Here is a 25,438-nt window from a genome sequence, read left to right as displayed (position 1 = left end):
TACTTCATAGCAAGCTCTACTTTGAGAAAAATCCTATTAAATCTGATAAAATGGTGCTGAGTGATACCTGGATTATTAAAAGAATAATCCAATTTAAATGCTCAGTTTTTTCAAGCACAAAGACCATGCAACAGGCACTTCAAACACTGGTTATCAATGCTTCGCCAAGACTAAAAGGGACAGCACTTGTGATTTCACTTGGCAGCTTCTTTAAAGCAGAGCACAGAAGAGGCCAGCCCAAGTCTGCTCTGCAAAGCTTTAAGAAAAAAGGCAATGTGAAGAAAAGCTTCGAGGATGGGAGTTGAAGAGCATCGTTTTCGTAGCCAATTTTCCTAAGATTTTTTAAAAAACAAAATGAACTAAAAAGCAACCGTGGTGAAAAACACTAAACCATGTGCTTGAGAGGTTTTGTTTGGTCTATGCCATTTGGGTCAAAGGATTCAATCCATGCAAAGGACTTTGCAAATCTTAGGGTACCCCATGTTGTTGTTGTTGTTTGTGCTTTCAAAAAATGACCAGGCAGCCAGTCTAAGTTTCCCAATAGATCTAAATGGGATCTACTGGTAACAACTCTAACCCACGGATTCAGGACCAAGCGAAGGACTCACCTCCTGCTCCTGTTGGAAGATGACGACTCTACCTCCTTTATCTCCTGTTGCTAGCAATTCTCCAGAATGGTTAAATTCTACTGTAGAAATTATATCTGCTGTATAACCAAAAAGAAATAAGAAGTCAGTGTTTCTTTCCTGAATCAAGCCACACATCTCTCAAGTTATAGAAAGTAATTTTAAAAAGAAAATATTTACTCACAATCCAAATATCAAGAACAATTACAAATACATTCTGATTTCCTAAGTTTAGACAGAAATTGTCAACTCCAACCATCAATAACATTCTCCCTAAGTAAATAATTTATGATACTATTAGTAACTAAAAACAAAAATGTTTATTACATAAACTTATTTCTAATTGTCCAATCTATATGAATATGATAAAAAAAACCCTTTTCATTTAGAATAATTAATTGGTGTTTCATTTTACGTTCATGTAAATAAAAGAGGTCATTGTACGCTTAAAAAACCTTGTTGCTGTTCAGTTGTGTCTGACTCTTCAAGACCCCTTTTGGGGTCTCCGTGGCAAAGATATCAGCCTGGTTTGCCATTTCCTTTGCCAGCTCATTTTATAGATAAGGAAACTGAGGCAAAGAAGGCTAAGCACCTTGCCCAGGGTCACATAGCTACTAAGTGTCCAAGGCTGAATTTGAACTCAGATCTTCCTGACTCCAGACCCGGTACTCCATTCACTGGGCCACCAAGCTGCCTATCTTACTCCATTCTCCTATGTTTAGAATTTAGAAAACTTTTGTAAGGAAAGCTCAAAGAGATGGTCTAGAAAGTGAGGAGAAAGACCAAATGCACAAAAGCTGGGGCTCAAAATAGTAGTCAAGTTACACCCAAAAACAAAAGTCAACTTCAGAGCTAAGTTCAAGAAAGGTCGTTGTTTAAGGGCACAACTTGGATGAAGATCCACCAAAGGAGACAAACAGTGGCATAGGTAGGGGAAGAACCAGGAAATAATGGTGTCAAGAAACCATCAAGAGAAAAGAATATCAAGGTGACTGATGGCATTAAAGGCTACAGAAAAGGTCAAAAAGGATGGGGGTTGAGAAAAGCCCATAAAGGCCATTAGATTTGGCACTCATGAGATAAATAACTGGCAAGTTAGGAGACAGCAGTTTCAGTTGAATGATGAGTTTGGAAGTCACACTGGGAGGGAGAAAGAGAGGGAGAGCAAGAGAATGAGAGAGGACCAGAAGCGGGGGTGAGGTACATATTACAGATGAGTCTCAAGGACTTAAGCTACAAAAGGGAGGAGAGATACAGGGCAAAAACTAGTGTGGAATGAATGAATCAAGTTTGAGATTTTTAAGAATGGGAGAGACATGGGCATATTTATAGGTAGAAGGGAAGCAGCCAGTAATCAAGGGGAGACTGGAGATTAAGTGATGAAGCAAGGGTGCTAGAGGGGGCAATCTATTGGAAAACACAGGATGGAAGAGACAGTTGCCTTGGCAAGGAAACCATCTACCTCTTCATGTGAGACATAGATGAAAGAGGAAATAGAGTTGGAAGGCATTTGAAGGATGAAGTGAGGCTGAGAATGAGGCAAGGGCGAGTTCTCCAACAATGGTCTCAATTTGTTTTAGTGAAATATGAAGCAGTGTTCTCAGCTGAAATGACAGAATGAGACAGTGCCATGAGAATTTTGAGAAGACCTCCAGTGCCACATGCCCTCCAGGGTGGTCCTGCCACCAACCCTGCAGCTGAACTTTTCTATGTGTTGCCTCTCTCTATCATTATGTGAGCTCTGAAGATTAAGGACCCTTTCCCTCCTTTCCTCCTCCCCTATTTGTATCCCCAGCACATAGTCCTATACTTGACACAAAATGAGCTCATGGTAAATACTCCCAAGGCAGATGTGTGGTAACATCTATATAACGTTTAAGGTTTGCAAAGCCTTGCAACAACCCTAGGATGTAGGTGCTATTATTATCCATATTTTTCAGGCACAGAGGTTAAGTGATAGCATTCTATATATTTAGCCATCTAGCTGCCTTCTATAGTTAGAAAAAAATTATTTTAGAAGAGATCGTTTAGCTGTTCTTGCAAAGTCCAAAATATACTATCATAGTTCCTTCAATTCTGCTCTTCCACACCTCAAGAATTCCCTCTATGTCCTGACTCTCCTTGCCAAAGCTTCCTTTCTTGACTGGAAAAATCTAGCAAAAGCTAGGATTCAATTTGCCTGGAAAGAGGAAGTTAGGTGGTGAAATGGATAGAATGCTGGCCTTGAGGTCAGGAAGAACATTTCAAATTTGATATCAGATACTGCCTACCTGTGTGACCCTAGCAAATTCACTTAACCTCTGTTTGCCAAAGTTTTTTCACCTACAAAATGGGATAATAATAGTACGTACCTCCAATGATGGCTGTCAGGACAAACTGGGATATGAAGGTGGCCAAGAGGCTGAGGTGAAGAGGGAAAGCATTTGGGGAGGAAGGTACAAAGATGGGCAGAGGGAAGCAAGGAATGTGGTTAAACATCAGGTGGAAGCAGGAGGTTTTGCTTAGCTGATTTTTTTTATTAAGAAAGGAAGAGTTTGTTGAGAAATGACTATAGTGTAAAACAACCACATGAGTAAGACACACAGATATTTTTTTTAGTTAGGGACAAACCAAGAGGCAAGGAAGATGAAGTAGGCTGTGGTATTTTACCACCCAGACCAGGTCCTGTCTGGGTTCTGGGCATCTGTCCTCCCATCACGTTCCCCCTAGTGTAGCTTTGGCTCTGTAGACAATGCCCTGTGGGGATGGTGAGAGTGCCACCAAGGTTCCTCATCCCTCTGGCCATCTACCAAGAAGCCAAAGCACGCCCAGCCCTCTTGCCAGTGGCCCTCTGCTGCAAGCTGCTCCTCCTCTCCACTTCTATCTCTTGCTGTGGAAACATCCTGCAAACTAGTCCCACATTGCCACTGGCTGCCTGCAGTTCTACTTACTATCCAGTGACCTTCCACAACAAAATTCTCTGGCCACCAACTACCCATCGCTGCTGCCTCCCCTTATTACAGGAGTTCCTAAACTGGGGTCTGTAGGTTTTTTGCTTTGTTTTCTTAGTATGTGGATAACCATACTTCAATAATTGGTTTCCTTTGTAATCCCACATATTTCATTCTATAAAAACACTGTTCTGAGTTATCCATAGGTTTCAATCAACTGTCAAAGGGCCTATACACACAGTTCCTTGAGGTTCCTTGAGGGCAAGTTTGCCTATAGTGTACCAATTCACCTGGCATTGTGCTTGGAGCACCAGTCAGGACTTGATGAATGCTTTTCCACTTACTGATTCATATAAAAGATGGCTATATAACAAGTGGTATAAAAGACGTCATCAAATATGACTGGAAGAACAAGAGCAAGGGAAAAAAGCTAGACAAGGATTACACTGGTATGGTGCATTTGGATTATCAGAAGATAGGACAGAACCTCAGAAAAGTTGCAGAGATCTTCTCAGGAGAATTTAAGGGAGGATGAGGAGAAAGTTCAATGGGTTTATTGAGGGTGGGGGGAAAAGCAAGGAAGGAAGATGTGTCTCCATTAATAAGATTAACAACCATTTATTAAGGACCTATCAATTTAGGCACTGTACTAGCTTTGGCAATGCTGATTGGTTGGTTGTTGTCCTTCATTCTTGAAGAGTGACATCACTATTGCAAGACAGAGTCAAATTACAATGTATTCAGTTGTGTCTGATCAGACCAAGATGAGCTGCAAATGTTCTACCACAAGTTGGGCACAAATAGTCCATGTGAATATTTGGGATGGATTTCTCAATTTGCAAATTTTGTGTTTCTTTTGAGCTACTGCAATTCTGCTTTGTTCATAGAACACAGAACCACAAAGGAAAAATGGAAACAGACCCTACACCTCCAGAAGTTTCCATTCCTTCCTGGACAGGAGGCTCAATACCCGTAGCATAGCACTTAAGTTTAAAAAAAAAAAAAATCAACTGCAAAAGTATAGAAGACATCCTTTTCTCATTATAAGACTTAGGAGTTATAATGAAACATAGGCTCAATTTGAGCCCAAAATGTGACAAAACGTTCAAAAATACTAATATCATCTTAAAGTGTATGGAAGATGGACTACACTAGAGAGAAAATATAAGCAAGAGATTATGAGGGCTGTACCTAGAGTAGTGGCAGTGTGAGTCAAGAGGGTACAACAGATACTATAGTGTTAGTAACAACAGGATTGGGCAATGGATTGGATCATAGGGAGTGAGTGAAAAATAAGGATAAGATTTTTGTTTTGGACATGATCTTTTCAAATATATAAAGGAATCTAGTGTACATGTTCAACAGATGGTTAGGGGATGCAGTTAGGAAGAGATTAGGACTGACTATACAGACATTTGAATTCTCACAGATAATTAAACCCATGGTAGTTGATGTCACCAAGTAAGAAAGTGTAGAAAGCTTTAGTATCAAAGGATTATAAGTTTCTACCTAAAAAGGACTTTAAAGGTTGAGTCCAGTTTTCTCATTTTGCATTTGAAGAAATGGAGGCAACAAAATAAAGCCCGAGGTCACACAACTTAGTTGGGGTCAGAATTGGGATTTCAAATGAGGTCTTCCTGACTGGAGTCCAGAACACTATTCACTTTACCACATCTACAAGTGGGAGGCAGGGTGTGCTTTATGTAGGATGGATGATCCAGCCAAGTGAAAAAGGGGTACAGGAACCAAGAGAAAGCAGTGTAACAAAAAGCAGGTGATCAGTAATGTCAAATACAGAGAAAGGTCAAGAATGGTAGGGATTAAAAAAAAACAAAAAACTCCCAGATCTGACCATAAAGACACCACTGGTAACTTTGGAGACAGTAGTTTTGAGTGGCAACGTGGGAAGCCAGACTGTAAAAGGTTGAGGAGAGGAATAAAACCACAGAACCAGCAGAGGCAGTTTTCTCTAAAAGTTTGACTAAGAAATGGAGGAGAAATAAAGGATGATGGCTTAAGGAGATGAGTAGGGGCGAGTGAGATATGTTTGTTTTTTAAAGTAAGGGAAAGGCACAGGAATGTCTGTAAACATTAAGGAAGAAACCAACAGATAGAAGAGATTGAAGAATAGAAGGTGGTGATTGTGGAGATAATCTGCTCAAGGAGAAAGAAGGGATAAAGATCTTGGTGAGAAGCAGTGATCTATAGTCTCCATCAGAGACTAATAAATGAGGAGGGGAAGCATCAGGTCAAGATAGTGAGATGTAGACAAGGGATACTACCCTCTAATGAAATAATTTTAACATATTATTTTGTGATATTAATGTTAGTGACATCATTAGCAATCCAAAAGCCAATTCTCACATTTACAAATAGGAAACACAAATGGAAATCCTAGTGTTCGTAATATGGAGAAGCTAGGTGGCACAGTGGACAGTGCTGTATTTGTAATCTGAAAGACCTGAGTTCAAATCCTACCTTAGACGCTTGATAACTATGAACCCAGGCAAGTCACTGAACCTCTGCTTCAGTTTCCTGAACTGGGAAAAACAAAAACAAAAACAAAAAAACAAAAAAACCTCAGTGCCTCCCCGCCCAAAGCTGTTGTGAGAATCAAATGAAATATTTGTAAACATTTGGCATAGTGCCTAGCATATAACAGGGGCTATATAAACGTGGACTGGTGTCATTATTAATAACAGTATAATATATTATAGAAAAGTAGCATTTGGCCTGAAGATAAGAAAATGAGTATGTGCAGGGGGAGATGGAACAGGTGTCCAAGTAGCTGAGGGACTATAACATGGAAGAGGGATAGAGAAACTGACTTATTCTATTAAGAACCAGTGCACAGAACTGGGAACACTAGGGATGAGTTGGAGCAGCAAAATCCTAACAATTGGCTTTATCCCAAATGAGGACAGGTTTCTTCAGGAAGTGCTAAATTATCCCTCCTCGGAGATCTTCAAGCAAAAGTTGGATGGCTGACTGACTACTTGCCTGGTGCACTGCTGAAGAGATTGTCCTGCAGGCAAAGGGTAGAAACCATTGAGGTCCCTTCCAAAACAGGATACATTGCGATACTGAGCTATATTAACACAGTACTTTCCTTGGAGCATGCTAGAGTATCTAAATATTGAAACATCCAGTTTGCCTATTCTATATAAACATATACAGTGCAACTACCACCAGTCTGAAGTATTTTTTCTAGAAAAACAAAAGAATCATCCTTTTGAATATCTGATGATGGCAACAGTGCAGTTGTCTTTATATGGTACCTCTATTCTGAAAATGAGAAGCAATTAGCTAGTCAGTTAGCAAATCAAGAGTGTTTACTAAGTGCTTAGTACAATGTGCCAGGCACTGTGCTAACTGGGGATACAAAGAAAGCTACACCCCCCACCCCCACCCAAGTAGCTGCCCTCAGGGAGTTCACCTGATACAAGGACATATATATATATGTGTATATATATATATATATATATATATATATATATATATGTGTGTGTGTGTGTATATATATATATATATATAAGGTGCCTGTGTTAGGTCCAAGAGGAGGAGAGAATCCTTACCAACCGAGGGAAAAGCAAAGCACCAGGAAGAAGACAGCATAGCACTTAAACTAGGCTTTGTTATTATTCCAGGTACAAACAATGTATGGGGTGTGCAAAGGGAGAGAAACAAACCAAAACATAAGGAACCCTCAGGACAAGGATTGACAGGAAGGGGGACATATGAGATAAGAGACCACTCCATAGATAAGCAGAGGATACCAAACTACTGTGGAGGAGTCTGAATGCCATGGTAAGGTTATACTGACAACCAGAGGTAATAAAAAGCCATTAAAGGATTTTGAACATAGGAGTAGTTCTGCCAGATCTATACATAAAACATCAAAGTGGTTTATTGTAGAGAATATGGAAGAGAAAAAGAAAAAAGTGGTAATGATAGCATTTGGGGTGTATTTGTGTGTGTGTGTGTTTGTGCGCATGCACGTGCATGTGTGAAAGAGGTGGTCATATTTTATTAATATCAGGTTGTAACTTTTAAAGCATTTCAGAGCTATTTGCTCTTAGGAACACTGAGAAATATCCAGGAAGTTAAATGCAAAGGACAGCAGTCAGTTTTACAAGAATTTCTGTATAAAGTTCACATAGGTACCAAACACATCTTGTATTTTGGTGAAATTGAGGTTTGCAGCACCTGCACTAGTCACAAGTTTTAAACAAAACTGGTATTTATCAATTGCTCCTTAACTAGCAGTTCTGCCAACTTCTTGTTATTGTCTTTTCCATCTACAAACAGACTCATGTTCCTTTAATCCAGAAAGATTCCAGTGCCCACCTGTGGAGATTAGTTCAGATAATCTCCAAGACTGTGACCTTTGCCCGTACATGCTGCTACCCTTCTTCAGAGTACTATTATCAACATATATAGAGAGCCTTCCCCATTCTAGGCCATTTCAATATTCAAAGACTATACCCTGGGAACACTAATAGTATTTTCTTCACTGTACTTCTAAACACAGTCCAAACACAGCAAGGATATCATGGCTGAAATCTTCCACAATGCCAGGAAACTCCAAGCAGAACGGCTTCCCATTCTTTTTAGTCAATGCAAATTTGAGCTCCTTTGGATTCAACACATCTCTCTTGAGCTTCTCAAAGCTTCCCAGGAATTCTCACTAGATCTGGGCATCCATACTAGTGAGCCTTAGGAACTGGGTGTCAACTGAGGAAATCAGATTGTAATCAACCTCAGTCCACTGCAGAACTTTTATGGACCAATCCATTTCAACATCAGGGTTATTGGCATAGGCGTCCCAAAGCAGGGAGAGAACATAAGCCCAGGACACCAGTCCTGGGTTCCAGGTCCCAGTGCGTCCAGGCAGCTGCCTCACAAACGCTCCTGGCACTGGCTGGAAAGCTAATTCTAAGACATGTGAACATAAGTATTCTTTTAACTAATATAGAATTCAAACTAATGACTACCCATGGAAGACAAATATATAGAGACATTCACATGGAGAAATGAGTACCCACTCTGAGGTTTTTTCAATTATTGATGACTGCATGCCTGGAACCTCCAAATTATGAAAAGGTCCACTGTATTCTCCTCTCCCCCCACCCTGGTCATACTTCTTTCCCAGCTCCCTTTTACATCTGACCTTCCCTTATTAGAATGTAAGGTCGCTGAGAGTAGGGACTGCCTTGTTTTCTTGTTTTTGTATCCTGGAGTTCAGCGCCATGTCCTAGCACACAACAAAAGCTTAATAAATGCTTTATTAGCTAGCTTAGCCAATATTGATATTGAACTTAAAGTGTCCAAAGAGCTTCCCAAATGTTATCACATTTTATCCAAACAACAAATGTGGGAGGCAAGTGCTGTTATTATCCCCATTTTATAAATATTTACGGAGTCCCCATTCAGTTCAATCCTAGGCACTGCGGGCATAAAGCATAATAAGGGCTTCAAAGACCCAATTACAATGTTGCTAGAAAGACAAGAACATAAAACCAGATTTGAGGGAACTGGAAGGGTCTTAATATTCATAAAGGCCAACCACTTTTTTTTAATAAAGCACAGAGACGACTTTACCAAACTTTAAAACTTTAAACCCAGCTATTTGTGACAATGAAGTTAGGTTCAGGTTTCCTGATTCTCAGTTACCTTTCTAGCGACATAAAACGTGGGGGAAACGAAATAAAAGACAAAAATGAAGCAATCAACAAAAGAAGTAATACACATACAGCAATAACTAGGCAATTTCCAATAGAAACTGGTATTATTTTTTCTTCTTTTGGAAGAAAGCATGAGGGGTAGAAAGAAGATGATATACCAGTCAATAATACGTAAAAATAAAGATACACATATTTAGACTATAATTCAAGAAAAGGGAGCAAAAAGACTACTCCTAAAGATTTCTTCTAAAATGTTGAATCCAAGATCTATGTTAGATGTGCAAAACTGAATTTAGTTGTCATTCTATCTCCATTTTATTTTTGTACATATCTGAGGCTTAAGGCCAAACAACAAAAAGGGTGATGGAAAGACAAGAAAGTAAAATGGGCAATAACATCTGTGGTAACTTCTCCAGCAAATACATACCTCTGGAGGCCCAAGGAGTGCCCAACTACCATTACTAATAAGGGGGCAAATAAGCCAGCTCAGAGGATGACTTCTTACAATTCTGCACCGGGAACTGCAGCAGATAAGAGTGTGGTCAGCTAGGTAGAATGACCTCCTTCCTTAAGACATTTATACTGTTACAACAGCAGTTGTCAGAGTGATAGACTCAAACTACACATAAAAACGAGTGTTAACAACAGCATCCTTTGCTGATATTTAATTTGGATTTCAAACTAGCTGTCTTTCAAAGTTCTCCATCAAAACCCATTTCTCCCACTCCCAAATAAGATACTGCAGGAGCCCCAGGGATTTAAGTTTCTGGGCATTTCTAAGTTGTCAGATGATGGTCCTGACAGTGAAGCACATAGGGCAATGGAACCCTCTCCTTACCTCCTGCCCCAATACCATGGCAGGAGATATGCAGCCAGCATTTTGCACAAAAGGAACAGTATCAATGTAGTAGAGATGAGTCAAAATACTACAGTTTATTGCCTACTTGGCCAATTTTTATATTGTCTTGATATATTCAGCTTTCTACCCAGTAACTTTAACTCACCTAACATTTGTTCAACACTTCCTTTGCTAAGTACTGACACCCATGGTCCCAGCCATGGTCCCTGCCCTTAGGACAAGCAGAAAGCATAGTACATACACAAAATGACACAATGAAGTACAAACAAGATGTTATAAATGGAGGGGGAAGGCAGTCAGAGGAGCCTTTACAGAGGGGCCATTTGAGTTTGGTGTTAAAAAATGCAAAAGATTTGAGAAGGAGATAAAGAAAGTATTCCAGGAAGGAAAGAGCACCATAGAATGTGAAAGGGAAGCTGGGTGGGAGTGGAGAAATGATGGGGGACTCATCAAATAGTAGAATTTTAAAAGAGTCTGAGAACAGCTAAGAAGGAACAACAGGAAAAATGGGGGCAAGTTCAAGCCAAGCTAAGAAAGCTGAGGATAAGTCTGGAAGCAAGGTAACTAGTTTCATTCATGAAAAACTCATTTTGAAGAATGTGAGATTTAAATTGTAAAATATGCGTGTCTCTGTTGGTATTCAATACTTTTTTTGGAATGACAATTATCCTTTCTTCTCTAATTTTATCTCTAATTATATCTTCAAGAGAGCTATCAGGACATGTGAAAAGTTCAAGTCATAAACTGGAAGAATATGTTCCAAGGAAGGAAAATGGTGAAGTATATAGCTTCCTCCTTTCCATCAGTCAAGAAAAAAAGTTGGAAAGAAGAAATTCTCTTCAACAGATAAAAGATTCAGGGATGACTTTCAACAATCTGAAATGTAAAAAACAAAAGCAAAGGAAAAGTAGAAACCAGATCATTATTAGACATGGAAAAAGGACTGGAACACAACCAAGGTTCCTAAAGATGCCCTGATCAAAACACAAGCCTTTAGCTAGTACCCTGAATAACAGAATTCTAACCGATATTTTACGCTTTCCATTGGCAGCATTAAATGCCAGACAACTAGAAAAACTAGAAGTTTTACAGTTGAGTGATTCAGCTAATAAATTCTCCTACCATGATTATAATGTAGCATTGCATGTGATATGGTATATATTGTAATACTACATGTAACGTAAATATCTAGGGGGTAATTTTCATGTATATCCATTTTAATACACATGACACTCTTAATACTCTTAAATCGTCATCAAGCAATCCAAAAACATCTTTCAACAAGTAGGTGAGAGAGAAAAACTAAGCAAAGTATAAGTTCACTGCAGTCTTTAAAATTTTTAGTTATCTCCCATATTATTAACATAATCATACATACAAATGAAATCTTACAAATATGAAGAGAAGTCGAGAAGAAGGATCCAATGCTGCTGACTAAAAATAGGAGCTCTTTTGCCATCTCACTGGGTCCCAAGGAGCTGAATGGTGGAGATCACTTTCACACCTGCCTGTTCTATAGTTTTACAATTCAACCCCAGGGAATCCAAGTCAAGATTCAAATTGCTGTTTCTGCCCTAAGGGCCCTCCCTCCCTAAATCCTGTGACTTTCACTTCTCTTGCTGCACTGCAGGGCAGTGTGTAGGGGCCCAAGCTCTGTGTCAAGTAGTTATCACAGCTTCTAGCCTTTTTTTTTTTTTTTTTTGGCATGTACTACATGAATTACTGCTAAGGCTCTCTAGCATCTCTTCCCCTTAGAGGGCATAAATATTTTCCCCCCCACAAACAGTGTTTTCAAACTAAAAATATACAAGTAGAATTTTATTTTTCTCATATACATGTGTATACATATATATATACACACACACATAAATACATACATATACTGTTGCTCCAATTAATTTTCTTATCTATAAAATAAACAAACATGTCAATGAGATATAAACTAAAACATGCCAATCAAAACTGGTGCTTACACATTTTTTAGTAATATCATTCCCAATAACCTTTCCCAATTTCACTTAGGTCATAATCCAAGCGAATCAATTTTATTAGCTCAGAAATATATTATCAAACATTTTTTTTGGCAGAATTGTATGCTATGGAAAATAACCCAAGCAGTTGATCACTCCTTTGAAAATCAAAGAACTCCCCATTAATAATACTGTTATTCCCATACCTTGGTCAAAGAAACAAGCAGACATCAAAGCACTGCTGTTGGACTGGGTAGATTTAACATTATGTGAGAATTGACAGGGGAAGCATTTCATCTTCTGGTAACACTGATTCGCTTGTGTATTTTCATCTGTGTTAACACCCCAGTTGCCAAACAAAATGAATGCTGGTCTTTTCTTTGTATTTGTAAATAGAATCCCAATGCTAATTACAGGCAGGGTTATGCGGCACTGGGTGGCAGACAGAGCTTTTGCCGCTGCTGCTGCCTCCTCCTTCCTCTCACCCCTCCCTTCCCCTTCAGCGCAGGCTATTTTTTGCTAGTCTCTAGGTGGTGGACTTGCAGACAGAGGTGACATGTACTGGTCAGAAGTCTGCAAATGCTCCACAGCTAAACACTGAGGGCTTAGTAAAAGATATATTTTTTAAAGCTGAGACAATCACATTATAATCTAAAAATGGAACATCTCTGAGCACTCTCAAAATAGAAAAGAGGGGGGAGAGGTTTCAACTACATGGAGTGTTCAAATGTTTTCCTCTACTCAATGTCAGAGAAGATAAGAGATTCACATAATCTGCAGACAATCAATTTCAAAATAATTTTGTAAAATCAACAAACAATTTTGGGTCTATTCAAGGGCAAATCCTGAAGTGACTTAACATTTAATGTACTTTAAAAAGTGTATTCTCCTTTATACATGCAGTTAGCTCTCCAATGTCAATGTATGAGTACACAGGACGCTCAGGAGGACCAGCACCTCTAGTGTGAGGACCTACTTGATCCCTTTACAGGGCTGTACATTTGCCTTTGGTGTCTGTCCAGTTCACTCAACCATCACCTGTGACTCCAAGAAACTGTAGAATGCTCAGCAGCCACATTGGGTACACACCAACTCAGGAGATGAGCTAAACCAGATTAAGGGTAACTGCCCAGCCTCAAACCCACAGATGAGTTGGGGGAGGTCTGCCCAAGAATGGAGACTTTCCCCTACAGAATGGGTGGATGAGAATAAGCTGTTCCAAGGGCCCTGAAGGTGGCTGAAGCAAGTGCTGTGGAGGGCTTAGAGTATGGTCAGGCATCAAAGATACCAAAGTTGTCCACTGCATCCCAGGCCATCACTTTTGTCTTGTTACTAGATGTCAATGACTCAGGAAGAGAGTGAGGCTGATGACTTTGTGCAACTCTGCCTCACAAATTCAAAACCTAAAGAAATCACCCTGTTGATGTCATTGGTCTACTTTGAAAACAAAGGATAAAAAAATTTTTCAACTGACTTGAGAATACATTGTTGAGTTTTTTCGGTGGCGAAAGTGAGAGGAAGCTGCCTTCCTATAGTTTAAATTTATACTGCTTGGCAAAAGATTTGAGTTTCCAAAAGGTCCCCTTCATCTTTATACCTAGGATTCCATGATCTTATGAATATTAATGATGCAGAAAAACAAGAGCTACTATCTTGAGTTTAGGGCTAGAAGGGACAGACTCTCTAACTCTAACTGACAAATGAGAAAACTTGAGGTTCTAAGCAAGAAAATAAGATGGTACTACAGTCACAAAGGGTGAAATTCAAACAAAGATCCCACCTGATGAACATTAGGGAAGGAAGCAGCAACAGAGCTGAACCCCAGGGGAAGCCAATCTTACAAAGCTGATACATAACAGTTGTCCTATATAACCTGCTATGGATATTGGTACTTTGAATAAAGGCCTTCACAGACTTCAGATTAACTGCTTTAACCCAAATGTTCAAAAGCTGTGTCAAGGAGCAAGGCCCTTGATCCTCCTAAGCCTCTCTCTTCAACTATAAAACAAGCTGGACTAGACAGTCTTTGAGGCCACTTCCAGCTCTAAATCTAATGATCCCAATGAGTAATTCCTCCATTTTAAAATTAGGTTTGAAAATTTTTTTTTCACAAGCTGCTATATTAGAATACTTCATTAATACCATATAACAGGAAACTTCATGGTACACTGCAGTGGATCCCATCCAGCCTGTTCAATGCTGACCTTTGGGGTACATTAGTTATTCCAAGGGATCTCCTAATCAGAATTCAAACCTGGGGTCCATGAAGTTGGTGTTTAAAATACCATTTTTGATAATTGTATTTCAACATAATTGCTTTTCTTGTAAGCCCATGCATTTCATGTATTTGAAAATATTCTGAGAGGGTCCTTTACCACCAGAGCTAAAGAGATCTATGATCCAAAAAAAGGTTACGAACCTCTTAACCAAAGGTGTCAAACTCAGCACCTGAGGGCTGCTGCTGAAGCAGATTAAAATATAATTGGAAATTTATTTAGCAAAAGAAATATACAGTAAAAAACAAAAGATGTTAAATCAGCATGTAGTTCATAGGGATCTATTTCTACTCAAGTTTATGATTAACAAAACACAAATTCATTTCACACTATTATCATATTCTGTCATATAATTTTCTGTCATTAAGTAATCAACTAATTCTAATAACAGAACTGCTAATATGTGTGGGACCCATGAAGGCCATATAAGCTTAAACTAGTAACCAGGAGTGTGAAGGCCAGCTCTACTGTTAACTACCAGGATAATGCTGGGAAAGAACCTTCATTCCAGAGGTCTCCCTTTCCTCTTCTGTCATCTGAAGGTTTGGCACACAGAAGCAGCCAGCCCTGGGGTCAGCAGCCTCATTCACTTCCTGAATGACTTTGACAAGTCACTGAATATATATGGCCTTCAAAAACTTCATGCGCTCAATGAGATGGCCTACATGGTCTTCCTGAGGCCAACTCCAGCTCAAAAGCTATCATCATATGATCCTATGAAGGGGCTTGGACTACAGAGTTAATAAGGTTTCTTCCAGTTTCAAATCCAGGGAACTTAAAGCAATTCCATTAAGCACACACTTGAATACTTTACTGCATGGAAGGATCAATGAGCTTCTTGTCGGTGTTCTTTCCATGGGTGCAGATTATCTGCCAACTTGGGCAAGAAGTTCATGTCTCTATAAACCCTCAGACTACAAATACACCCAAGAGAAGAGACTTGATCTGCTGGGCATGTAGGTACCACTGTCCACTGTGACAGTGTCACCCACTTCTCATTGCAACTCTTTCTCCTATAAGAAGTCAAATGGATCTAGGATCATCAACTGGAGCTTTAAAACTAGAAGGGACCTTAAAGATTCTCTAATTTAATCCTCCATCTTTTACAGATGAGGACACTGGGAGCTCAAAATACGAAGCGACTTGCTCAGGTCACCTAGGATATAAATAGAAAAGTCAAGATCTAAATCCTGCGCCCTTTTCACATCGAAGCCTCTCTGTTCATTTTGATCATTTAACCAGAATAGCAAAAGGTACTTCCTACTTAAGCTCATTTTAATTTGGCCATCTGAAATTCCAAGCTCATTATTATATAAGAAGTAGGCCCAAGCCAGCCCATCATAAATGTGGCACACATGGAATGAAAGAGCAGCAAGAGATATTTCTGAAATATCTGTAATTAAGAAAATATACATATTGAAAAGGATTCCTACGTATGTTGAATATTTATGCTTGAAGAAAAACAACCATAACTGAGGATGAAGAGGCTCATGGAGACTTTTCTGGAAATTATTTAAAGAATTTCAATTATATTCAAGTACTTTTAAGGGATTATGGCATTAGTTCTTTATGATTTCTAATTCCAAATCAAAGTACATATTATTTCTTTTTCACTGCAGCAAGTGCTAACATCATTCCAGTTTACCAGTCACAATTTGAGGGGCGGGGGAGAGGAGAGGGCCAAAATGAAATAGGAGGAAGAAAAGATGGGAAATGGTTGGTTTTCACAAAATCTCATCTAATATATCCTTTTGCATTGCTCTTCTTTACAAAATTCACAATTAGCTACTGATCTAGCCTGTTTCTACTTGTCCAGTAACACTGAACTCCCACCCCCATCCCGCTATTCCCTCTATTACTACATACTTCTTTTCTCTTTGTTACATGTCTCTTGGGTTAAGCAATTTAACCTTTCTGGGCCTCAGTTAATTCATCTATTAGTTGAGCAGTTTGACTAGATGGCCTATAAAGTCCCTTCTACCTCTAAGTCTATGACACAGTTCAGTTGGACATAAACAGCAGAAAAACCTCAATCCCTACCACCCCTGCCCTCCCCACCCCCCAACCAAAGAGAAGCACTGAATAAGATAGTTTTCAGTGCTGGCCACCAGATGGTGCTGTCAGTTCAAGACAGCCTGGTGACTGTCTTAGGTACACATACTCTTATTTATGTCTCATCATCGCCCACAAAAATGTTCTTTCATCATTAATCAGAACTCAGAAATTCTCTGACCACAAACTATCCTTCCATGTTTTCCCCATATCTTACTTCTCCTAAACTTACTCTTCCTCATCCCTACCTTCAGGAGTTCCAACTTTCCATCTCCAGTCCTATGGAGTTTCCCATACTCCAAACCTTGAAATCCCCTTCAACAATTGACTTTTAGTACAACTTCCTCCAAGAAGCCTTTCTTGATCCCTTCAATTATCTTACACTTATCTGCTTACTTATTTAAATCACCACAAACCCCTCAATCTCCTAGGCTATAGGCCAGTTTGCAAGAATTGTGCCTTTGTATTCTGGGGACCAAGTACAAAGGCCTTCAATTTCTGAACTAAATCTTCACTAGGATAGACTATGAGCTGGATGAAAGCAGAGCCCAGCTTATACTTAATAAATGTTTGCCAAATTGAACTGCATTCATGCCTTAATCTTTATTCTGGTATCTTAGCACAATCCTTTGGATTCCATAAGTATTCTAGAAATGTTACTGAACTGTATCCATTCTGTCAAGTCTGAAGAAGGACAACTATGATTGATAAACAAACCAATCAAACACAATGTTTTACTGACTAATGAGTTTAGAAGTCAGACAGTGGAGCCAAGGAGACAAAGAGGACTAAAAGAGGTGCTTATTACAGATGGGCTTCTCAAGCACTTTAGTAACAAAAGGGAAGTCATATAGAGTCAGAGTCATAGTGAGGAATGAATGGACCAAATCGAAGTTTTTGATGATGGAAGAGACACTGGCAGGTTTGTAGGCAGCAGGGAAGTAGTACCTAGTCAGAGGAAAAAGTAGAGATTAGTAAGAAAGTATGATAGAGGAGGCAATCTATTGAAGAAGACAGAACGGAATGGGATCATTTGTGCATATTTGTAGAGTGAATTGATTAGAGAGGCTTCCAAAGATTGCCTTGCCTCGATGGAGGGCCAATTCACCTTCTTCTTGTTCAGTCATGTCCAACTCTCCATGACCCCATTTGGGGCTTTCTTGACAGAAATTCTGGAGTGGCCATTTCCTTCTCCAACTCATTTGAGGAAGCTGAGGCAAACAGGGTTAAGTGACTTGCCCAGGATCACACAGCTAAGTATCTGAGGTCAGATTTAAGTCTTCCTGTCTCCAGAGCCAGCATTCCATCACCTGGACCACCAAGCTGACCAGTTCAACTTATGTAATATAAACTTGCAGTGGAACCAGTAAACATGGTTTCAGGATTTTGTTCAGCTTCGTTCAACAGCAGATATTGTCAATAGTCCATGGCTGATCCTTGGCAGAGCAAATTCAGAGATAAGACTTTGAGGGGGGGAGGAGAAAGGGGTAAGGAGTAAGGGACTTGAGAGAATAGTGAGCTGCTTCATCCCAAGGAGAAGATCATGCCAATATAGGAATAATGACTTGGAAGGAACTGAGAAGTGGAGGTACTGGGGGTGGCAGTAAAGACAAAGAAGAGGGATGGGAGTTAGAAGGGGGAGAAAAAGGTGGAACGACAAAGGTTGTGATCAGACGTCATGAACATCGTGTGGACTGGGTTGCAGCAGCCCAAACATGCTTAACAAGCACAGCATGACTCTCCATAAGCATGAACAAAGCTAAGAGACAGTGAGGGACTTGATCCAGTTTCTCCCTCACTATCTTCCATAAGGCCTCAAACATTTAGTCAAAGCACATCAGGAAAAGTGCAAGTCTTCTTCCTAGCTGCCTGGTGGATTCATATGATCACTTTGAGTAATATGATAACTTAAAAGAGAGTTTACCTTATGCTGTCATTTCAAAACACATTCAGAAACTGAGCACAAAAACAAAAAGCATTAACAGGTGAAAGTGCTATCGCCAAATCCATTAACCAAAAAGGGTTCCTCCTCTTTGCTCAGAGTAGGTCCCTTCAGAACCTTGCAATGAATAAGCTTTGTAATAAAGGTAACACGTAGAGTTACTGATCTTATAGGTCATAGCCCAAAACATACAGTAAACTGTACAGGAAGGCAAAAAACCAGCAACATAAAGAAATAATACACGAGGCATTGAGAAACAGAATCCTCAAAAAACAACCAAGACACAAATCAATTTTTAATCAATAAACAAGTATTTATTAGTAAGCACCTGTCAAGTAGGTGCTGAGGGGAAAAGAGGAAGGATCGAAAAATTTGCATTCTATCAGGGTAGACAATACATACCTAGTTAAATATTGCCAAAATAAATACAAAGGAACTTTGTTCCACCCCCCATCCCCAAAGTTAGGAGGCCAGAAAAATGTACATATAATAAGCATATTTTGCAGGTAAGGAGAATGCCATTTGTTTTCGAAGGACCATGACATCAGGGAGGTGATGCCATGACATGCAAGTGAAGTGGATTACAGTGAGAGAGGGTTGTGCAAAGGCAACAACCTCATTTTCCCCAGTCATCTGGCTCCAGGGACCAGATGTGGATCAGGACATCTGGAGGTGGCCCAGGATGCAGTGGAGACCTTGACCTTTTCAAGTTAAGGTTTTGAACAGATCTCAGTTTGACTAAGGCAGTAGCCTTTTAGTGATTAAGGCTCAATGATAAATGAGGCAGAGAATGGCCTCTTAAAAAAAATTTATCTAGGAAGGGAAGATCCTCAGGGTTTCTGGCCAAAACAGAAACAACTGTTATTTACATTCATTCTGAGCCAATCAGGTCCAAACAGTGTGTCCAAGTAGAGCTAGGTCTGGTACCATAATAATTTAGGGTTAAAAGGCTAGTCTTTAAGAGAATCCCGGTATGGAGGTGGCCTGTGGCAAAGGCAGAGATGAACCAACTCAAAAGGGAAGTAATGGTTGAGATGGAGCTAGCTGGACTTCAATTGCCAAACAAGAGTTTCTTCTATTAGATCCTAAAGATAACAAGGGACAACTAAAGTTTACTGAGAAAGGGAATAATGCGGTCAGGACAGATATTCTGGACAATCACATTAGCAACTGTGTGGAAGATGGATTCGAATGAGGAAGAGACCAATTAGAAAACCACGTTAAAGGTGAGGAGGGCCTGAAGCAGGGAACTAACTGAGAAATGATAAGGGGAACTGAGGTGAGGGATATTGTGGAGGTGGAATCAGTAACAGCAGGCACCTGACTGGATATGTGGGATGAACATATCAAAGAACAGACTTCAGCAGCTCAGAAGATATTAGTTATCACAGCGCAGTATGACTGATGTTCATGACAGCAATGAGTCATAAAGAGAATCTTAAATTCAATACATGAAAAGGGAATATAACAAATCTCAGAAAATTTTTTTATTATTTTAAAAGTTTTGACATTTAAAGGGACAAACTTTTCTTATATGTAAAATTTATATGGAATTCCTCATTTCTCAAAAAGATGCGAGTGCTTTACAAATAAATAACTCCCTAAAACACTCTGTATACATTTTCAAACCTTGAGTAACTTCCTACTGGGAACTCAGGACCTCAAATCAAATTAAAAATTGCTAAACTGTAATTCAACTAAGCATTTAAGAAGCGTTTACTGTGTACATACATTAAGTATGAACAAAATATACTTTTCTAAGACTGGAGGGAAGATCACAAACTTAGGAATGAAGATATCCCCACATTCCTAGAGTTTAGTCTAATCTAGGACTATTAAGTCCTGTTCTGACAGACTTTCAAGAATTGTCATTCTAACACATTCAAAAAGGGGTTGTACACTTTACATGAAGTGGTTCCTCATCTCTACTACAGATTCTTGGATCATCCCTCTCCCAAATTATCCAGCATTTATGTACTTACTTTGCAGATACTTTTGTATGCACATGTCACCTCCTGATTTAAATATAAGTTCCTGGAGAGGAAGGGCCATTTCTTTTTCCTCTCTCTATTTCCAATGCATCACATGGTACCAGGCACATAGTAGGGTCTTAATACTTTCCTTTCCCATTTGTTAATGAGAGGGGTGATAGGTGAAGTGAGGAAGCCATTACAGAGAAATGCTTGTTATTTATTCTCTTGTTAGGAGTTACTTCTCCAGAGAGAAACTGAAAAGTGAAGGACTACAACCTGTCACCTGCAAATCATGTCAAAATCTCAAACGCCACAGGCACCTGTGGAGAAACTGCAGAGCTGCACATGGTGGACTGCCATCTGATGCTAGCAGAGACTCCTGAGTCAAGTCAATCCCAGATCCAAGGCAATGTTTGGACAGTAGCTAATATGGCCTCCCATGATAAGCACAGATACCAAATACCTTAATATCTTCATTCTCACAACTCTTCAGCCTGGAGGTGATAGGGATGGGCAGGGAATAGTAATACTGCCCAAGGTATTCCAAAGAACATGCAGAAGTGGCAGCAGCATGCAAAAGGCTCACCCACAGAAAGATTGGGGGGGGCAGGAGGGAGGGTGAAGAGACCTACAGCAAGTGACAACCAAGAGTAACTTAGCCAGCAAGCTGAGCACAATCACAGCCAGGCCTGAGGCTGAGCTCCACAGGCACTGCCTCCAAGTCAACACCACTGCGTACTTCAATGTCAGTGCTAGCTCTGTCCCCAACACTTGGAGCTCTTCAGCAGCAATTCCAATCACCTGTCCAGTCCTTCTCCAGTGTCCCTTCCTCTCCATTCCCATCGGAGGCAGCTGGCACCACAGCGGGCACAGTGCTGGGCCTGGAGTCAGGAATGCAAATTCATATCCAGTCTCAGACAATCCCTTAACCTTTCTGTCTCTGTTCCCTCAGCTGTAAAGTGGAGATAATAGTACCTATATCACAGGGTTGCTGGGAGGATCAGATGAGATAAGATTCGTAAAAGAAACCTAGCACAGCAGGCACTATAGAAATCCTCTCCACCCCCACCCCCCCTCCTTGATTGAGTACCTAAGTATACCTTACGTACTTCTGCCACACTTAACAAGACAGAGTTAATACTGGAAAGGTTATTCAAGATCGTCTAGTCAGGTAATTCACTCACCCTATAAACTGCAAAGGCACCAGCCACAGTAGGAGAAAGTTTCCTAAACCAGGAGATTCTACCCAAATCCCTATCATATCCCAGGTGCATCCTCTATCTCACTCTTATCCTAGTCCAAGGGCCTCATTTTACACATGGGAGGGGCGGGGGCGTAGGAAGGACACAAGACTAGCCCAAGGTCACTCAGGTAGCAAATAAATAGTCATTAAAAATAATGATGATAGCAGTGTCATGTCTTGCCGCCAGCTCATAGCACCTCAAGATCTCAGACAGCCTACATTAGTACTGACTGGGCCAAGTGTCTTCCATCTGTCACTTCCTGCTTCCAGCCCAATCTCCCAACTGGGATGTGGAGAACTCTGGGGCAAAGAGCAACCCTCCCTTCCAGTTCAGGCCTCCCCTCTAGAGCTGTGCCTCTAAGGACTGAGTGAGTAGTGCCCTCCACTCTACTCATAACGAACACTCTCACCCGTAGTCATACCCTTCAGATCCCAGGGCCACTGAACTCCTGTAGATCACCCCCATTCCACACCCATCTACCACCTGATTCCTCAGTTTTATCCCCCATAACCTTTCCACTACAAAGTTTTAAACGAACTGCTCCCAGATCTTCATTCACTGTGCCCTCTAGAATGCCTGTTGCAATGGCAATAAATCTCAGTTCATCTTAAATCTTTTCCTCTCCCAGCTCCTTCCATCTACTAGTTCTTATGAAGCCTGGCTTTCCCTGTTCACACAGCCTCCACATGGCCACTCTTTACAGCACTGGCAGCCTCTCCACTCATTCTCCTCAACTCATTGGGCAAAAGCAAGGGAGTTGGAATATTCCTTACTCCTCAAAGCCACCTCCATAATCTCTCCCTTCCTCCTTCACTTGGCAATCTCTCTTTGCTTTGAGATTCATTCATATCTACCACCCAAGCAAAATCCTGGTAGCTGTTGTCCACAGAGCACCCCCACCCCACTCCCCAGGTCACTCCCTTTCCTTCCTCAATGAGTTCAATTCCTGGCTTACAATTTTTCTCTCCTCCCCAACTCCAGCCCTCATATTATATTAGGGGACTTCTTCACACATACTGATTTTTCCTCAAAAACACTCAACTCACCTCTTGCTAGTTCCTCCTCCAATTTACCTCAGCCACACACAAAAATGGTCATACCCCTGATGTTGCTACTGGCATCACCCACAAATGTACCACCTCTACATTTGAGTTTTCTAACCATCATCTATTGGCTTTTCACCCCCCCCCCCCATCCATCTATTCTCCCTGGCCCTCTTACAAAATCCTACTCTTCATCCTTACCATGACCTCTAATCTGTCTTGAATAACAAGCCCATAAAGGTAGACTGAGGCATGTTCTCTCTAAGCTATATAACAGCTTATTAATAGGGTGCTGAAACTAATAATGAAGGGGTTAACGGAATCCCAAATTGGAATACCAGAGACCCCAAGATGGACACAACTCATTTTTCTAAGATTAGCACAAAGGACAAAGGTGGGTGACATAATGGGGTGGAAGACATGACTGATTACATGGTTGAGGTGAGGCACTTAGGGTTAGGGCTGATAACAACTCCCTCCTTCCCCATAAAGTATTCATTGTTTGAATCCACCTGCAAGGTTAGAGAGTGGCCCAGACTTCTTTGAATAGCAAAGCATCCCCACCCCCAAAGATGACTTAGTGGTATAAAGATACTGGACTGACTCTCTGGTGTCTTCCTACATGCCCTAAGGACAGCAGAATTCCTTGAGGCAAGAAGAGAATAGTGACTAACAAGAGAACTGGCTTCCTAAACTTAAGGCATTACAGGCCAGCTTAATTTCTGCACTGAATTCACAAAGAACCATGAATGACTTAGGCAGTTATGGGACAAATATCAATTAGAGAGTAAAACCAGGTACAAAATGAATGCTTGCTTTTCTCAAATCCCTAAACTCTTCAGTCCTCTTCCACATCCCCACCCCTCCTCCTCCTCCCTAGCCACTCTCTCCTTTTTCTCCATCCTTCCAGTCACTGGTGGAACAATACAAGTTCTACTCAGTCCTAATCCTTCTACCATACAGCCGCTTACACTCAGCCAAGTTGCAGCCTGGCATCTCCAGTCTTACACATGTGCTGCTAAATGAAGGTGGAGAAAAACCACACCAATGTTCGGACAGGGCCCACTACAAATCTATGTTGCCTCCCTTATAAACTCACTATCCCACTACCTCCCCATTCTTCCTCCACTCATTCACTGAACAATTCCTTAGTACCCAGATGTACTCTGACCCAAGGCTAGGTGCTAAGAGTGATCACACACACACACACACACACACACACACACGACAACACTCTTCCATCACTCTGATCATCTCACTTCCCTAGCTTACATCTTCAACAGCCTTCAACTGCCTACTCCATGAAGTAAAACCTATATCCCCATAATAAAGCATTTAATTACAAGCTGTGACCAAAGGTAAGCCACTTCCAGACTCGAGACCTCACTTTCCTTAGACCCAAGTCACTAGGCATCTCAACATAGATGACTGAAGATCTATTTCAAGAGCTCCAATCTTCCTTCACCATCTTTTGGCCATTTCAAACTGAATGCTGTAGAGACATCAAAAACTTAACCATGCCCAGAACAGAACTCATTATCTCTCCTCCAAAACCTACCCCTCTTCCCAACTTCCCCATTACTATTAGGGACTGCTACCATCTTCCCAGATACCTCAATGTCTCTGAACAGTTCCTCACTCTTATGCCACCACAGTGACATGCCAAAACCTGTCATTACTGCTTCTGCATTATTTTTCACATATTCATATACATACGCACACTCCCCTTTCTCTCCACCCAAACCTCTATTACATTAGTTCAATCCCTCCACACCTCTCAGCCGGACTACTCAATAGCTGAACTGCTCTACTCCACTCCTAACTCATCCACCATCTAGCCACCAAAGCTATTTTCCTAAAGTGATGCTGTCATCACATAACCCTTTTGCACAATAAATTTCAGTGGTTCCCTATCAAATATAAATTCCTCCATGCAGGCCACTTCCCATTGCTCTACCTAGGAGGCTCTTCCCTTCTTACTCACTTCCACCTCTTGGAATTTAGTCTCTTTAAATAATCAGCTCAAGGGCCAGACTCTACATGAGGTCTCTGTGATCATCATCCCCTCCAAGGTTACCCTGGACCTATTTAGTACAGGTGTTTTTGTCTTATCCTTTCATATGTGCATGTATTCTTCCCTGGAAGACTTTAAGTTTTGATTTTTACTTCCTTTCTCAGAGCTTCAGTGTTCTTGTCTGTCAAACAAAGGGGCTAGGCTACACAAAGACTTATGCTCTAAGGTCACCACCTGTTTTGTACATGTGGCCCACAAGCTAAGAATGGTTTTACAGTTTTAAATAAAGAAAGAATCTAAGAGTGGGGGCAGGGACTCTTTCCTCTTTCATCTTTGTAACTCCAGCTCCTAGCAGCACTATCTCTCTGTCTCTCTCTCTGGTGTTTAATAAATTTTAGTTGAGTGACAGAAGAGGAGAATTAGTACTAAAAATTCCAGTATTTAAGGCTTTTACCCCAGGAACTCCTGACCTCTCATGTCATGGACCCTTTGGGCAGATGACAGATCTTCTAGATGGTTCCCTTTTCTGAATATTTCTGAATTATCACAAAAGAAACCAAATATTAGTGAAAATAAGGATGTAATTTTTTTCCCTTTTGAATTCAAGGATCTGCTGTAATCTCGCTCCAGTCTGTTGAACCCAGATCTAGGAACACAAACTCACATTTAAGTGCTAATACACTTAACTTTGTGATCTTTGTCCCCTAACTAGTTCACTCTCTATTAACAGGAGCTGATCCACAACCTTACAGAGTCTCACCATAAAGGAGAACCTGCAACTAACCTGAAATGCTGTCAGAAGGTTCTCCTCAGATACAAATAAAG

At 40.5% G+C, this 25,438-nt stretch overlaps 1 protein-coding gene across 5 annotated transcripts in view; it reads right to left on the bottom strand.

Moving 5' to 3' along the window:
* PPP2R2A (protein phosphatase 2 regulatory subunit Balpha) overlaps positions 1-25,438 on the bottom strand; it is an 89,655-nt gene that overhangs the window by 30,238 nt on the left and 33,979 nt on the right. For 4 of the 5 annotated variants that reach the window (XM_072637929.1, XM_072637878.1, XM_072637991.1 and 1 more), the window contains exon 3: positions 609-706. The exons of the other annotated variant lie outside the window; for it this stretch is intronic. In XM_072637929.1, the coding sequence (XP_072494030.1) occupies positions 609-706 (98 nt within the window). The remainder of the gene's footprint in view (positions 1-608; positions 707-25,438) is intronic. 5 annotated transcript variants of the gene reach the window in all.

Source organism: Notamacropus eugenii, chromosome 1 (genome assembly GCF_028372415.1).
Source record: "Notamacropus eugenii isolate mMacEug1 chromosome 1, mMacEug1.pri_v2, whole genome shotgun sequence".
NCBI lineage: Eukaryota > Metazoa > Chordata > Mammalia > Diprotodontia > Macropodidae > Notamacropus > Notamacropus eugenii.
This window is presented reverse-complemented; position numbering and strand designations above follow the sequence as displayed.